Genomic DNA, 14,711 nt, shown 5'->3' with positions numbered 1-14,711 from the left:
TATATCACGCAATTCTAACAAAAAATTCAGAATTGTGAGATAAAAACTCGCTTACCTTTTTTTTTGTGTTACATATTAGTATTCTAAAGTGTTTAGATTTAGTAACAAAACTTGGGTAATCTAACAAAATATGTTACAAATTAAAAAGCATGTATTTTGTAATCTGTAGTGAAATACATTTTAAAAGTGACTGTCTGGTCATCATATAAAGCAATCAAGTCTCTTCAGAAAATAGGGACTGAACCGCTCAGTTCATCTCTTTATGAGCTTTTTTAAGTGTTAAATTGTCAGTTGCATAGCTGTCTATGGAGGGACAAAAATCTCTCAGATTTCATCAAAAATATCTTCATTTGTGTTCCAGAGATGAATGAAAGTCTTACAGGTTTGAAACGACATGAGGGCCGGTAAATGATGAAATTAATTTTTGGATGAATTATCCTTTTAAGCTCTGCAACAAGTGAAAATTTAGACCTGCCTTTTCATCTGTTTTTTATATTCATATTTATTAATTTTTTTATGTTTAATTTAGATTGTTAGTGTTATAAATGAGTGGCAACAACACTGCAATCTAAAGCAAGTACACAACAATACTGGCTTCCATATACATGATCATTCAATCATAATTTTGTCTTTTGGCAAATTATCAAAAAGCCCTGAAATACTTGAAGCGTGCTGAGGAGCTCTCTAATGTTGAAACTGATGGAGACTCCCAAATGATCAAGAAAAGGACGCACAAGCGACCAAATTGTTTCAAAAGTGATATGGAGGATGGTAAATAATTGAAATACATTGTTATTGTTAATAACTCTAAATATAAGAAATTATTATTATAACTATCATTACAAATATACATACTTTTTGTGAGGGTATTGTGTATAAATGGCACATACACATAGATTGATTTCGTCTCTCAAATGATGATTTCAGATTTTACACAGGCTTTCCTTCAGAGAGGGTTTTTAGGATCTTCTGGGAATCTGCTGTTTCTTGTTCAATGGCACAGAGGCAGCTCTAGGATCAAGCCCTAACAGGAAGCTTCAGCTCATCAAGGAGTGTTTCTCTATTGCTGTTGTGTGTCTGCAGGTCTACCAGAGAAGGTCTTGGCAGATATGTTCAATGTGAGTACAACAACAGTCGAGCAGAGTTAACAACACCCTGCCTTTCTAAGCAGTACAGAAAAATGACACAATGTTCCATAAGCATATGAGTAAAACCATGCAAAATCAATAAAAAGTTTTTTTCTTCCACAATGTGTTAGGATGCTTATGAAACATAGTGTTATGTTTGCATTACTTAGAATTGCTTCAAGGGATAGTAACTGAGAAAAGTAAGATGAAGTTTAGGGCATTGGGGTCTAAAGAAAAAGATGTATGTGCAACAACTGGCATTCTACTTTGAGACCTTTATAGAGATATAGCAGTAGGAGGAGGCCCTTTCTTCGTTGTCACACACTCTGTAGCAACTTTGTCTCTGTATGACTGTCTGACCTTTCTTACAAGAAATAAAACCTTTGACAATTGGATGTGTTTGTCTCTTATGCAGTGATATTGTTTTATTTGCCACCAAAATTTGGTGTCAGAAAGTGGAATTCCTTGTTTTGGACCCGAGAGCAGACAGTGACTGATCATCTTGGACTTATGAGAGGCAGATTGCCAGGGTCCAAGAGGGACACCACTGAAATCAGCAAACAAACCTGAGTGGCATCAAATTTCTCTGGTAAGAGCCAAATTAAATTACGTAGAAAAATCATACTAAAGATTTGGTAAAAAAGGATAAACCATATTGGTTAAGACAGCTCTGTGGTTTAAAGCCCTGGATACATTACACGATTTTAATAATCCTATAAGATCATTACAAATCACACTGTGTGACATGGATCTATTAAACTTGGGTACAACATGCATGTAGACTGCACAATGATGACACCTATTGACTCGTAGGCTAAGATGAAAGTTTCTATAGAAAAATAAAATGTCATCAGCATGCACAAAAAGACCATGTTGAATCACACTTTGGCAGTTATAGTTTTTATGTGTGCAAAAAAAAAAAGGAAGCGGCGAAAGAAGAAGTGAAAAGAGCTTGAGGTAAGCAGTTTTAAGTTTTAGCACCATGTCGCATTGATTTCATGTTGCATTTTTATTGACTGTGTGTTGATCCTGCTAAATTTCTGTCACACAGTCAGAAAATGATCGTAGGCTATCTTTGGTCGCAAGACCAGGAAAACGGACATCTTTGAACCTCTCTCAGTGTATGACATAGGACCACTGTTAAAGAGCCACGATCACAGAAATCACCACGACTGTTTACCAATGGCAGTCTTTTGTCTGGGACAGCCAAACATTGTGCAGTGTGTCCTGGGCTTAACAGTGTGGTTAAGATGTTTCTTGGGTAGGAACAAGAAAAAAAAGCAACTGCAGTAAAATTGAAACCATGTCTGTTGAACGATTCCAGGGGGAACCAGAATTAGCTGAGTGCGGCCCGGGGTCTGTCTAAGAGCTCTACCTGTCCGATTTCAGGTGAAAGGTCAGATCTTTTGGGAGACATCCAACAGATTATTTAGGCAAGCCAGAAGAAAACCATAAAGACAACCAATATGGGGTTGTCCCAGAGCAAGCTTGACAAACATGATACACCGGTTTTCTGTCAAATGAGAAGATTATATGAAGAAAGATGCATGCAAGATGTAGACATTTTCCGAGAGAGGGAACATTGAGTGTCACAAGACTACGGGTTGTAAAGCAATCGGTGGAAGAGGGAAGCAAAAAGCAGAAAGGGTGTTGTGTGAAACGTGTGGAAAATGTGAGCAGACAGTGAACTGTTGGCTGGAGGAGGCAGATAAGAAGATAAGAAGAGTGATGATGAAAAAGTTGGCATGTAGGTATAAAAAAAGGAAGGAAAAATGAAAAATGTGCAGAAAAAGCAACTGCACCACATGAACCTACTAACCCATTTGATGCTTGTGTTTCTTTACATGCATCACTGCCGTACCCTCACTATCCAGTGGCTGTGCTGCAACCCCTGAACCCTGACCTCGACTGCTCTCCACTGAGAAGACTAACAGAGCCTTGTACGGAAGCAGAGCTTAGACAAGACCAAGATCCACGACCCTCCACTTCCCGTCCCCTTGTGCAAAAGGACGGAAATGAAGACCCTGATGTGATTCCTCCAATCCCCAAGGAAGGAGTCGAATTAGAGGAGGAATGCAAGGTTCCTCCATTGAAAAAAAGGATAAGATATCAAGTAAAACAGGAAGATAAGAGCATAAGGACAATGAAAGAAGTTTCGGGACCCGATGGGCCAGAAATGGACTTTAGAATATGGACCGTGAATGACATGAAAGAGGCAATGGCTCACCTGCCGAGCCCTGTTGACTCAAGTCACAAATTTTCTACTGAACTGATCATATTCTGCCAGGAGTTCAGCCCCACTGTGCAGGAACTAAGAAGGCTCCTGTTAGTGAAATTGGGGGCTACAAATTGGCACAAAGTGAGTGGAAAGCTGCCAATAGCAACAGAAGATTTTTGGAGAGCACACATAGACTGGGATGATGCGTCTAATAGGCCGTACCGTATTGCAGTCAATGACCTAGCAAACGCCATAAAGGCAGCATTCCCATTGCGTGTGGACATAGCAAAGCTTATTAGCTGCTGCCAAAACAGAAAGGAGTCTGTTCAGGACTATTACAATCGACTCTACGAGACATTCAACAAGTACAGCGGCTTGCCAGAACCCGACAACAGAGGAAATCAACCAGGCATATGGGAGTGTTTTCTGGAGATGTATTTCCTCGATGGACTGAGAAAATAAATTGCACAAGCTGTAAAATCCAGTTACACTGAATGGGGGAGTGGACGGATAGCCACTGTCCTGACACATGCTTTGCATGCGGAAGAACAGCAAATGGCAAAGAATGAGCGACAGGGAATTGCAGCGGGCCTTAGTGCAAGCAGTTCTTTTGCGCCCCCTCCTCAACAGACAGGAGGTAGAAGAGGGCGAGGTGGTGGATACTCCAACAGGGCTGGAGGGAATTCTCTCAGACTGGACTGCTGGATCTGTGGAACTGAGGACCATACAGTCAGAGACTGTACCAAGTGCAAACGATGCAAGAAAAAGGGGCATTGGGCCTTTGGTGCCTCAGGGCACCAAATTTCTGAGAGATTCACAGTACCCTTAAAGGAACACTCCACTTTTTTTGAAAATAGGCTCATTTTCCAACTCCCCTAGAGTTAAACAGTTGAGTTTTACCGTTTTCGAATCCATTCAGCCAATCTCCGGGTCTGGTGGTACCACTTTTAGCATAGCTTAGCATAGTTCATTGAATCTGATTAGACCGTTAGCATCTCCTTAAAAATGATCAAAGAGTTTCGATATTTTTCTTATTTAAAACTTGACTCTTCTGTAGTTACATCATGTACTAAGACCGACGGAAAATGAAAAGTTGCGATTTTCTAGGCCGATATGGCTAGGAACTATACTCTCATTCTGGTGTAATGATCAAGGAACTTTGCTGCCGTACCATGGCTGCAGCAGGCGCAATGATACTGTGCAGCGCCTCTCACAAATGTCTCCATGGTTGCAAGGCACTATCGGCCTAGAAAATGATTTTTAAAGCATAGTTCTTACAAGGACTATCCTGTCAGATATTGTAAACTAGTCAAACTATAGGTCTAGGTTACGTCAGTGTCATAAAGAATTTAGTTGTACAGCAAAAAACTTATTTTTCTGTATTGAATTGAAAACAAGGATTTTTGTTTCCTCCGGCAGGAAATGCCAAATGTAGCTGGTGCTAACGCTAGCATGGGCTCCGCTGTTGGACATGATTAACAACTGAGGTAACTTTTAAATGTATTTGTGTGCAAAAACATCAGATTAATGTCCTGAACGCAAATTTATTTTAAGAGAACTAAAACACTATTATATAAACAATAAACAAGCAGACATAACAGACATGAATTAAAACACCAAACTGACAAACAGTACTATTGACACACTACTACTAAGTTAAAACTGCTGTTATTTTACTAGTATTTAGCTCTCTGAATCTGCGAACTCCACATCCAGCACACGTTTGTGTATATGCTGGATTTTTAATGTTGTTGGGATTTGGGCAATTAAATCGTCCACCCTTCCATTGTACATTTTCTGTGGGATGCTGAATTTCTGGAAATCGCTGCAGAGGAGAGCGAGGTTTCCGTTGTCTTCTGAGACTCCAGTTATGTCAATCCGCTCTGTCACAGCCTTCCTCTCAGCAGTCTGCTTTATAAAGAAAATACAATTTATAATCTGGATTGACATCCTGTTACCGAGATTTCACTCAAATAAAACTTGCAATGCCCCTTTTTAGGTGAACTCATGCCACAGTCATCACATGTTACCAGCTATGAGAATTATTAACGCTGTTACCCCTATCTGAGTCGATTGTGGTGCTGTACAGTTAATGTTAAGCTGAATAAGGCAGCTAATTGTACAGTTGTGTAGGTTGAGGAATTCATTTGTCATCTTCCATACTTATAATAATAATATATTGTTGATTTCTAGATATTCTGTGATATTGAAATAACTCACTTTTTCAATTTGCCCTTTCAGACTCAGATGATCTCCTCTGATGAATATGTCTCGAATGTCCTCCTACTCCGCCTTTTCCTCAGCTTCATTCAGGGTTAGTGGTGCTGCCCTGAATTTGGTTGCGGACTGGCCAAAATACACATTCTGGCAGCCATGGTGTCTGCCTAAAAAATATCTCTCAACTAATATTGTAAACTATACAGGGAACCACAGTTGGTACATCATTATAATATTAAAGGATAAAAATAATTTATTTGTAATACTTATAAGTCTTATACTTGTATAAATCACACATAAGGAAGTTTCTATAAGAATACATTTTTAATGAAATAATTATGCAGTTCAATAGCGGTTCAAGCTCAAGCAAAAGTCTCCATTTGATGTTAAAGTAACCTTATTTTTGTCTAGTAGAAACATCTGAGCTGTTTAAGAGATCTCACTTTTGATTTTTCTTTCTTATAAATTGGATATGTCTATATTAATTAAATTACATTTGAAAATTTGCTAGAAAAAATTATTTTAGCACAATTGTGCCCCCTCCTGCATATCCGATTTTTGTATATAAAGGACTTTTATTTTGGTCTGCATACGTGATGTCATAAGGCTGCGCCGCGCTCCTGCATGTGTTGGGATTTGGCTCAAGAAAGGTTTGTTTTTAAGCATTTTACCGTGTTTAAATCGATAAAAACTATTAAGGCATTTTTATAGTTTCACAAGCGACGTAAGATTGCTTAGTTATTATTGAATTTAACATTGTATTACTTTATCTAACATAACTGAACATTATTGTTGTAACAGAAAACAGAAGTAATAAAGTGCATCTTATTTCGCTCTCTGTATTGTGAATCGGTTTATCATAAACACAAATTCAGTTACTGTCAGGTAGTGATGGAGAAACTGAACTCTTTGTAACTCCGAGTCATTTGAATCAGTTGTTTCGCAAAACGATTCACTGATTCGAATCATCGCACGCTGACGTCACAAGCTACTCAAAACAGTGTAAATGAACGAGAACAACAAACACAATTAATGTGTAATGAGAACGTTTACAAAACAACTGCAAATGTTTTCATGAAAGTGTAGTATTAAATATAAGCTTCAAATAAATAGAAAATGTCAATAATAAAAATGTATTTGTAATTTGCATTCTGTTATTAATGTTTATTGCTAATTAGTTTTTTAATAATCAGGTCGTTTAAGGCCATTAATTCTCACTCTGACTCCCTTACCAGTGCGCTGACTACTGAACTATGGAGCTGTAGCTTGGATTTATTTTTCTTTCTGTTAATTATTCTCATCTTAAACAGGACAAACACACAGAAAAACTCCTGGTGAAGTACTACTATACAGATGGCATTTATTAAAGAGGAGAGTGAAGACATGAAGATTGAAGAAGTATTCAGTTTGAAACCGGAAGATACTGAGGAACAAACAAAGATGGCGTTTATTAAAGAGGAGAGTGAAGACGTGAAGATTGAAGAAGTATTCAGAGTGAAACATGAAGAAACTGAGGAACAAACAAATATGGAGTTTATTAAAGAAGAGAGTGAAGACATGAAGATTGAAGAAGTATTCAGTTTGAAACCGGAAGATATTGAGGAACAAACAAAGATGGCGTTTATTAAAGAGGAGAGTAAAGACGTGAAGATTGAAGAAACATTCACAGTGAAACATGAAGAAACTGAGGAACAAACAGGTTGGTTTCATTCTCAAAGATTCTCAAAGATCCTTATTAAATTTGTCCAATGGTGAAAATGATCATAAATGCTGGTGCTGGCAAATAAACAAAAATCTCTGGCAGGTAGAGAGTATAAAGGAATATGATTGTTTTAAATAATCACAGTCAGGCATTGCTGTTTGAGCTGAAGCTGAAGAGTGAATGAACACCGGTAAACTGGAATGACGATATGAGATTATTTAGATAAACAACAAAAACATAATATTACAACTTGCTTCTTCAGAAGATCATGTGAATGAACAAATAAACTCAACCTTGGTAGTCAGAATGTGCAGCTCTTGTCAGATGAACTCTTCCTGTAGCATCATTATAAACAGTTTGAACTGAACTCAGACTCTTTGTGTTCATACTATTACTAGTCCAGTTCAGTGCTTGATGGCTGAAACTATAGCCTACAAAATTTGATCCCATTAACTTAAATTTTATGTTCCAAGCTGTAACCTTTTAAAGTAAGTTTATATATTGTAAAACAATATTGCTACAAATGCTGTTGATTGAGCTTAACTTTATTTAAATTTAAAAACATCTTTTGTATGTTTTGCACAAAAATATCAATTTCATATCAATAAATGTGTTACACAGATGCCTGTATAATATGATTTTAAAGTAAACATTTTAAATGTTTTAAATTATATCATGTTTTTACAATATAACAATTAGATGTGACTGTCTATAGTGGTAATATTGTTTTTGCCTTTTTAAATGTCAGGGCCTGCATTAATTCGAAATATTAAAATTGCTTATGTAGTTTATTCAAAGCGGTCAGGGACTGAAAAATCATATTTGCCTTGAGCTTTTGAGATGTAAAGGTCAACATCAGAATATCCTGTAAGTTTCAAAACTGAAAACTTCCTTGTTAGTCCAAAAACGGCTTTTATTGTAACCAAGGCTAGTGAACAACTCATCCTGTAATGTGCCTATTTATAGTGAAACTCCGCCTCCACAGAAAAAATCAATGCCTACTTCATCATTTTAACGTTAGCCCCGCCCACTGGCGTGTTAGTGAGATGCGGAGGAGAGAAGAGCGATACAGGACTAAATAATGCGTAATATCATTGCGCCTGCTGCACCCATGGTACGGCAGCAAAGTTCCTTGATTATTAATGAGAGTATAGTTCCTAGCCATATCGGTCTAGAAAATCGCAACTTTTCATTTTCCGTCGGTCTTAGTACACGATGTAACTACAGAAGAGTCAAGTTTTAAATAGGAAAAATATCGAAACTCTTTGGTCATTTTTGAGCGAGATGCTATTGGTCTCATCAGATTCAATGATCTATGCTAAGCTATGCTAAAAGTGGTACCGCCAGACCCGGAGATCAGCTGAATGGATTCGAAAACGGTAAAACTCAACTGTTTAACTCTAGGGGAGTTGGAAAATGAGCCTATTTTCAAAAAAAGTGGAGTGTTCCTTTAAACACCATGGCAAAAGTTTACGGATTTATTTAATCTTACTTAGAAATGAAATAAACTGCTCCTGAAAATATCATGCACTATTGATAAATCAAACAAATGTATGGTTTGACAGTTTTACAGTCCATTCATCGTGTTTCCAATCTTTAAAATAATAGGCCTACAGTAATTGTGTGATAAACATGTTTCCAACATGTTCATCCTTCTGAAGAAATTACACACATGCTCAGCTCATCGGTTCTCAGTATCGAACGCGTCCGAAAGAAACAGTTCTCGGTTCTGTACTGGTGATTTGAGAACTGTACGTTCGGTTGTACACGCATGTTCAGTATCAGCTGCTTATTCTCATCGGTTCTCTCAGCACAGCATGTCTGTTCATTCTGTGTGTTTGAGTTACTGGAGTAACTATATACTCTGGGATATTAGTTTATTTCGGCTCAGAGGGACTGTCAGGCATGTCAGAAAGTGTCTTAACCCCTAGAACAGGGGTCTCCAATCCTGCTCCTCGAGGGCTACTATCCTGCAGAGTTTAGCTCCAACCCCGTCAAACACACCTTAACCAGCTAATTAAGGTGTTCATGGTATAACAGTTAAGTGTGATGGAGCAGGGTTGGAACTGAAGAATGCGGGAAGGTAGCCCACCAGAAACAGGGTTGGCTACCCCTGAACTAGAAAATCACACTGAGTCCCAATGTCCATATAATCCATCCTAAATAGTATGTGATATTAAAATAAGTGTGTACCAAAAAGTAATAGTATGTTGAAAAGAGTATGCCAAAAGTCCCCAGATGGTCTACTATTTCTGGTAGATTTTAGAAGTGTGGATCCGTGCACACTATAAAGGCTAAGATTGTCCACAACCCATTGCCCTTTGGAGGAGGATTCAATTCAGAACTACAAATACGAGTAAAAATTGTTAAACTACAAAACTTGGCGGATAGGTACGACTGACTGTGAGAGATTTAGATAAAGGCTTGAGTGACTAATAATCAGTTTAACCTTATAAAAAAATTTTTTTTAATGTTTTTCGTGTTATATTTCATCTGCAATAACAATGTGGACTTTTATAAAGATCCATTTCGCCATTAACTTTTAAATGCATCGTTATGCATTAATATGAGGAGAGTCTCCACATGAAAGACCCGCAACTGCAGATCAACGTGCTACTGCATTTCTCTCCGATACGGTAGGAAATGAAATGAAATGTGGAGGATTTAAGATGATTGACAGGCCAGTTTACAGAGACAGGATGCGACAGAGAGCAAAGACACAATTGAATGATGAGATAGTATGTCCCAAAGCTTGTCCTCTCTTTTGCTACACACTCAAAAGTATCTACTTTTTATTCACAAAAAGAGTACATACTTTTAGGGCATCGTATCAGTCTATAATTGACCAGATCTCCTGGGTCAAAATGGGTTTTTTTAAATAAAAGTTTTAACCATGCCCTAAATCAAGTAAAGAGTTAACAATATTGAGAATGATTCTTAATTAACATGTCTTACATTAATTTAGTATAAGATCTACTTTTATGTTGGTTTTTACATGTATAAATGTTTTGATGTCATTTGCTTTGTGCCATTAAAGTGGGGTTAACTTGTATTGTCTCTTTTAGACCTGATGGCACTGAAAAAGGAGACTGAAGTACTTGATGAAATCGAAGAGAAAGACCAATATAAGAATCATCATGATTTCATAACTGGAGAAAAAACTTTCAGTTGCTCGCAGACTGTAAATACTTCCTCACAAAAAAGAGCTCAAAAGGCTGGGACTAAAAATAACTTAATCTGCCAACAGTGTGGAAAGAGTTTCAGTAGAAAAAGAAACCTTGAAGCCCACATGAGAGTTCACACTGGAGAGAAGCCTTATGCATGGCCTCAGTGTGGAAAGGGTTTCAATCAAATGGAACACTTTGAAGACCACATGAGAATTCACACTGGAGAGAAGTCTTGTACATACCCTTTTACCTGCCAGCAGTGTGGAAAAGGATTCACTCAAAAAGGACACTTTGAAGACCACATAAGAATTCACACTGGAGAGAAACCTTTCACCTGCAAACAGTGTGGGAAAAGTTTCAACCGAAAAGGAATCCTTAAACAACACCTGAGAATTCACACTGGAGAGAAGCCTTACACATGCCCTCAGTGTGGAAAAGGATTCACTCAAAAAGGACAGTATGAAGTCCACACGAGAATTCACTCTGGAGAGAAGCCTTACATCTGCCAGCACTGTGGAAAAGGATTCACTCAAAAAGGACACTTTGAAGATCACATGAGAATTCACACTGGAGAGAAACCTTTCACCTGCCAACTGTGTGGAAAAAGTTTCAACCGAAAAGGAGTCCTTAAACAACACATGAGAATTCACACTGGAGAGAAGCCTTTCACATGTCAGCAGTGTGGAAAAGGATTCACTCAAAAAGGACAGTTTGAAGTCCACATGAGAATTCACACTGGAGAGAAGCCTTACACATACCCTTTCACCTGCCAGCAGTGTGGAAAAGGATTCACTCAAAAAGGACACTTTGAAGACCACATGAGAATTCACACTGGAGAGAAGCCTTACACTTGCCAGCACTGTGGAAAAGGATTTGCTCAAAAAGGACACTTTGAAGACCACACAAGGATTCACACTGGAGAGAAACCTTTCACCTGCCAACAGTGTGGAAAAAGTTTCAGCCGCAAAGGAAGCCTTAAACAACACATGAGAATTCACACTGGAGAGAAGCCTTACACATGCCCTCAGTGTGGAAAGAGCTTCAATCATAAAGGACACCTTAAACTCCACTTGAAAATCCACTCTGGAGAGAAGTCTTGTACATACCCTTTTACCTGCCAGCAGTGTGGAAAAGGATTCACTCAAAAAGGACAGTATGAAGTCCACATGAGAATTCATACTGGAGAGAAGCCTTACACTTGCCAACAGTGTGGAAAAGGATTCACTCAAAAAGGACACTTTGAAGATCACATGAGAATTCACACTGGAGAGAAACCTTTCACCTGCCAACAGTGTGGAAAAAGTTTCAACCGAAAAGGAGTCCTTAAACAACACCTGAGAATTCACACTGGAGAGAAGCCTTACACCTGTCAGCACTGTGGGAAAGGATTCACTCAAAAAGGACAATTTGAAGTCCACATGAGAACTCACACTGGAGAGAAGCCTTATACATACCCTTTCACCTGCCAGCACTGTGGAAAAGGATTCACTCAAAAAGGACACTTTGAAGACCATATGAGAATTCACACTGGAGAGAAACCTTTCACCTGCCAACATTGTGGAAAAAGTTTCAACCGAAAAGGAGTCCTTAAACAACACCTGAGAATTCACACTGGAGAGAAGCCTTTCACCTGTCAGCACTGTGGAAAAGGATTCACTCAAAAAGGACAGTTTAATGTCCACATGAGAATTCACACTGGAGAGAAGCCTTTCCCCTGCCAACAGTGTGGAAAAAGTTTCAATTATAAAGGACAATTTAAACTCCACTTGAGAATTCACGCTGGAGATCAACCTACCATTTGCTGACGGAAGGCACAAAATGACCATAATAACCCATATATTGTCGAAAATCCCATGTTGTCTACCATCTGTAGAAACTTTTTTTATATATATTTAGCACTGCCCTTCAGAAGCAACAGAAGATGCTTGCATGTTTCCCGGATGACAAATTAAGTACAATTTACCTTGATCTTCAAATTCAAAAAGTTTACATCCCTGGCTCTTAATGCATCATGTTTCCTTCTGGAGAATCAGTGAATGTTTGAACCCTTTTGAATAGTTGTGTTTGAGTTCCTCAATCATCCTCAGTGTGAAAAGATGGATCTCAAAATCATACAGTCACTGCTCGAAAGAGTTCAAATATGCAACAAAAAAAAAAATCATTGAAAACTGAAGAATCTGCAGAACCTGGAGGATTTTTCTGAAGAACATTGGCCAGTTTAACTGCTCAGAACAAACAAGGGACTCATGAACAACCACCACAAAACATAAAAAAAAACAGTCGTAGATCATCCAGGTAATCACACACAGTATTAAGAACCAATGGTTCCCAAACTTTTGAACATAAGCAGATCCTTTAAGTTGCGAGGTGGGGCCTCCATGGATCGGACTTGTTTGTTCAGCACATCCCAAAGATGGTCGATTGGATTGAGATCTGGGGAATTTGGAGGCCAAGTCAACAACCTCAAACTCATTGTTGTGCTCCTCAAATTATTCCTGAACCATTTTTGCTTTGTGGCAGGGCACATTATCCTGCTGAAAGAGGCCACAGCCACCAGGGAATACCGTTTCCATTAAAGGTTGTACATGGTCTGCAACAATGCTTAGGTAGGTGGTACTTGTCAAAGTAACATCCACATGGATGGCAGGACCCAAGGTTTCCCGGCAGGACCCAAGGTTTCCCAGCAGTACATTGCCCAAAGCATCACACCGCCTCCGGCGGCTTGCCTGCTGGTGCCATGTGTTCCCCAGGTAAGCGACGCACATGCACCCGGCCATCCACGTGATGTAAAAGAAAACGTGATTTATCAGACCAGGCCACCTTCTTCCATTGCTCTGTGGTCCAGTTCTGATGCTCACGTGTCCACTGTTGGCTCTTTTGGCGGTGGACAGGGGTCCGCATGGGCACCCTGACTGGTCTGCGTCTATGCAGCCCCATACGCAACAAACTGATGCACTGTGTATTCTGACACCTTTCTATCAGAACCAGAATTAACTTCTGGAGCAATTTGAGCTACAGTAACTCGTCTGTTGGATCGGACCACACGGGCCAGCCTTCGCTCTCCACGTGCATCAATGAGCCTTGGCCGCCCATGACCCTGTCACCGGTTCACCACTGTTCCTTCCTTGGACCACTTTTGATAGATACTGACCACTGCAGACCGGGAACACCCCACAAGGGATGCAGTTTTGGAGATGCTCTGACCCAGTCGTCTAGCCATCTCAATTTAGCCCTTGTCAAACTCGCTCAAATCCTTACGCTTCTAACACATCAACTTTGAGGACAAAATGTCCACTTGCTGCCTAATATATCCCACCCACTAACAGGTCACCTGATAAAGAGATAGTCAGTGCTCATAATGTTATGCCTGAACGGTGTAAGCCCTTGTAGACATGAGCCGTTTCTCAATATGCGTCCTTGTCTGTACTTGTGGACATGTGAAATGTCATCAGTCACTGCCCAAGCCAAGTACAGTTAAAATCCCCAGATGTGTTCTTAATCCACCCCTTTTATTGAGGATGCATCTAGAGGTCACTTATGTGGACTTGAGACAGCCAGGTATCCCAGAATGCATCTCGCACTAACCAGCAAGTGGCAATAGTAAAGGAAAAAACCTGTGTAATTTAAACAGTCTACTGTTATTTTGTCATATGGAGTTTTTCAGGTGAGAATGTACTGGTTTAAAGCTCAAATTTGTGGTTTATTGATAAAGATAGCACCTATTTGAAAATTTGATGTGAGATCCATATGATCTCCGGGCGCTCAGTGCTCATGTTACCAGCCGAGAAAAGTGAAGTTTCATAACTTTATATATTTAGGCTATTTAACTTTACCGTTGTAGCCTATTAGAACACTAACTTTATACGTTTGACTGAATTGTTTGCTTTATTTCTTATTGTATAGCTTCTTATACCTTTTACTTATACTTTTATAATGGCTATTATTGATCATTAAAACTGACATTTAACAAAAAGAGACGGTGTTGTGTTTTATATTTCATTTTATTACAGTAAAGATAAGAGAATGCACATGCCTTAACCACAATAATATGTTTAATATTTTTAAAATGTAAACGAAAAGAGTCAGGGTTGTGTTTTATGTGTAGTTTTGTTATAAATACTTTACATGCAGTGAAGATAATGAATGAACAAGTTGCCTGACGACCTGAGAGACACTATCAAGTACGCTGCTGTACCATTTGAATCACCGCACTTGTGTCCTCCCATACTCAGAAGTCCGTTCTCCTGAGTCGAACTTGCCAAGTCCAAACAAGTTTGAAC

The 14,711-nt window shown here is 38.9% G+C and overlaps 1 protein-coding gene across 4 annotated transcripts; it reads left to right on the top strand.

The window, feature by feature from the left end:
• The first annotated feature begins 1,517 nt into the window (after positions 1-1,517).
• Positions 1,518-14,404, top strand: LOC127511085 (gastrula zinc finger protein XlCGF58.1-like). 4 transcript variants are annotated; one of them, XM_051891530.1, is made up of 5 exons: positions 1,518-4,233; positions 4,765-4,832; positions 5,587-5,659; positions 6,873-7,261; positions 10,330-14,404. In XM_051891530.1, the coding sequence occupies exons 4-5, from the start codon at positions 6,916-6,918 to the stop codon at positions 12,234-12,236; spliced, it is 2,253 nt and encodes a 750-aa protein (XP_051747490.1). In that variant the 5' UTR covers positions 1,518-4,233; positions 4,765-4,832; positions 5,587-5,659; positions 6,873-6,915; the 3' UTR covers positions 12,237-14,404. The 4 variants fall into 4 exon arrangements, with proteins under 4 accessions (XP_051747490.1, XP_051747493.1, XP_051747492.1 ...); XM_051891533.1 differs by having other exon boundaries at positions 4,765-5,659; XM_051891532.1 differs by lacking the exon at positions 1,518-4,233 and having other exon boundaries at positions 4,645-4,832.
• The last annotated feature ends 307 nt before the right edge of the window (positions 14,405-14,711 follow it).

Source organism: Ctenopharyngodon idella, chromosome 4 (genome assembly GCF_019924925.1).
Source record: "Ctenopharyngodon idella isolate HZGC_01 chromosome 4, HZGC01, whole genome shotgun sequence".
NCBI classification, from domain to species: Eukaryota; Metazoa; Chordata; class Actinopteri; order Cypriniformes; family Xenocyprididae; genus Ctenopharyngodon; species Ctenopharyngodon idella.
Note: the sequence above shows the minus strand (reverse complement) of the source record. Positions and strands in the feature narration are given on the sequence as shown.

Coding starts and splice junctions, on each gene's coding strand:
- LOC127511085 (XM_051891530.1), top strand. CDS start 6,916: ATGGCATTTATTAAAGAGGAGAGTGAAGACATGAAGATTGAAGAAGTA. Junction 7,262..10,329: donor AGAAACTGAGGAACAAACAG/GTTGGTTTCATT, acceptor TGTCTCTTTTAG/ACCTGATGGCACTGAAAAAG.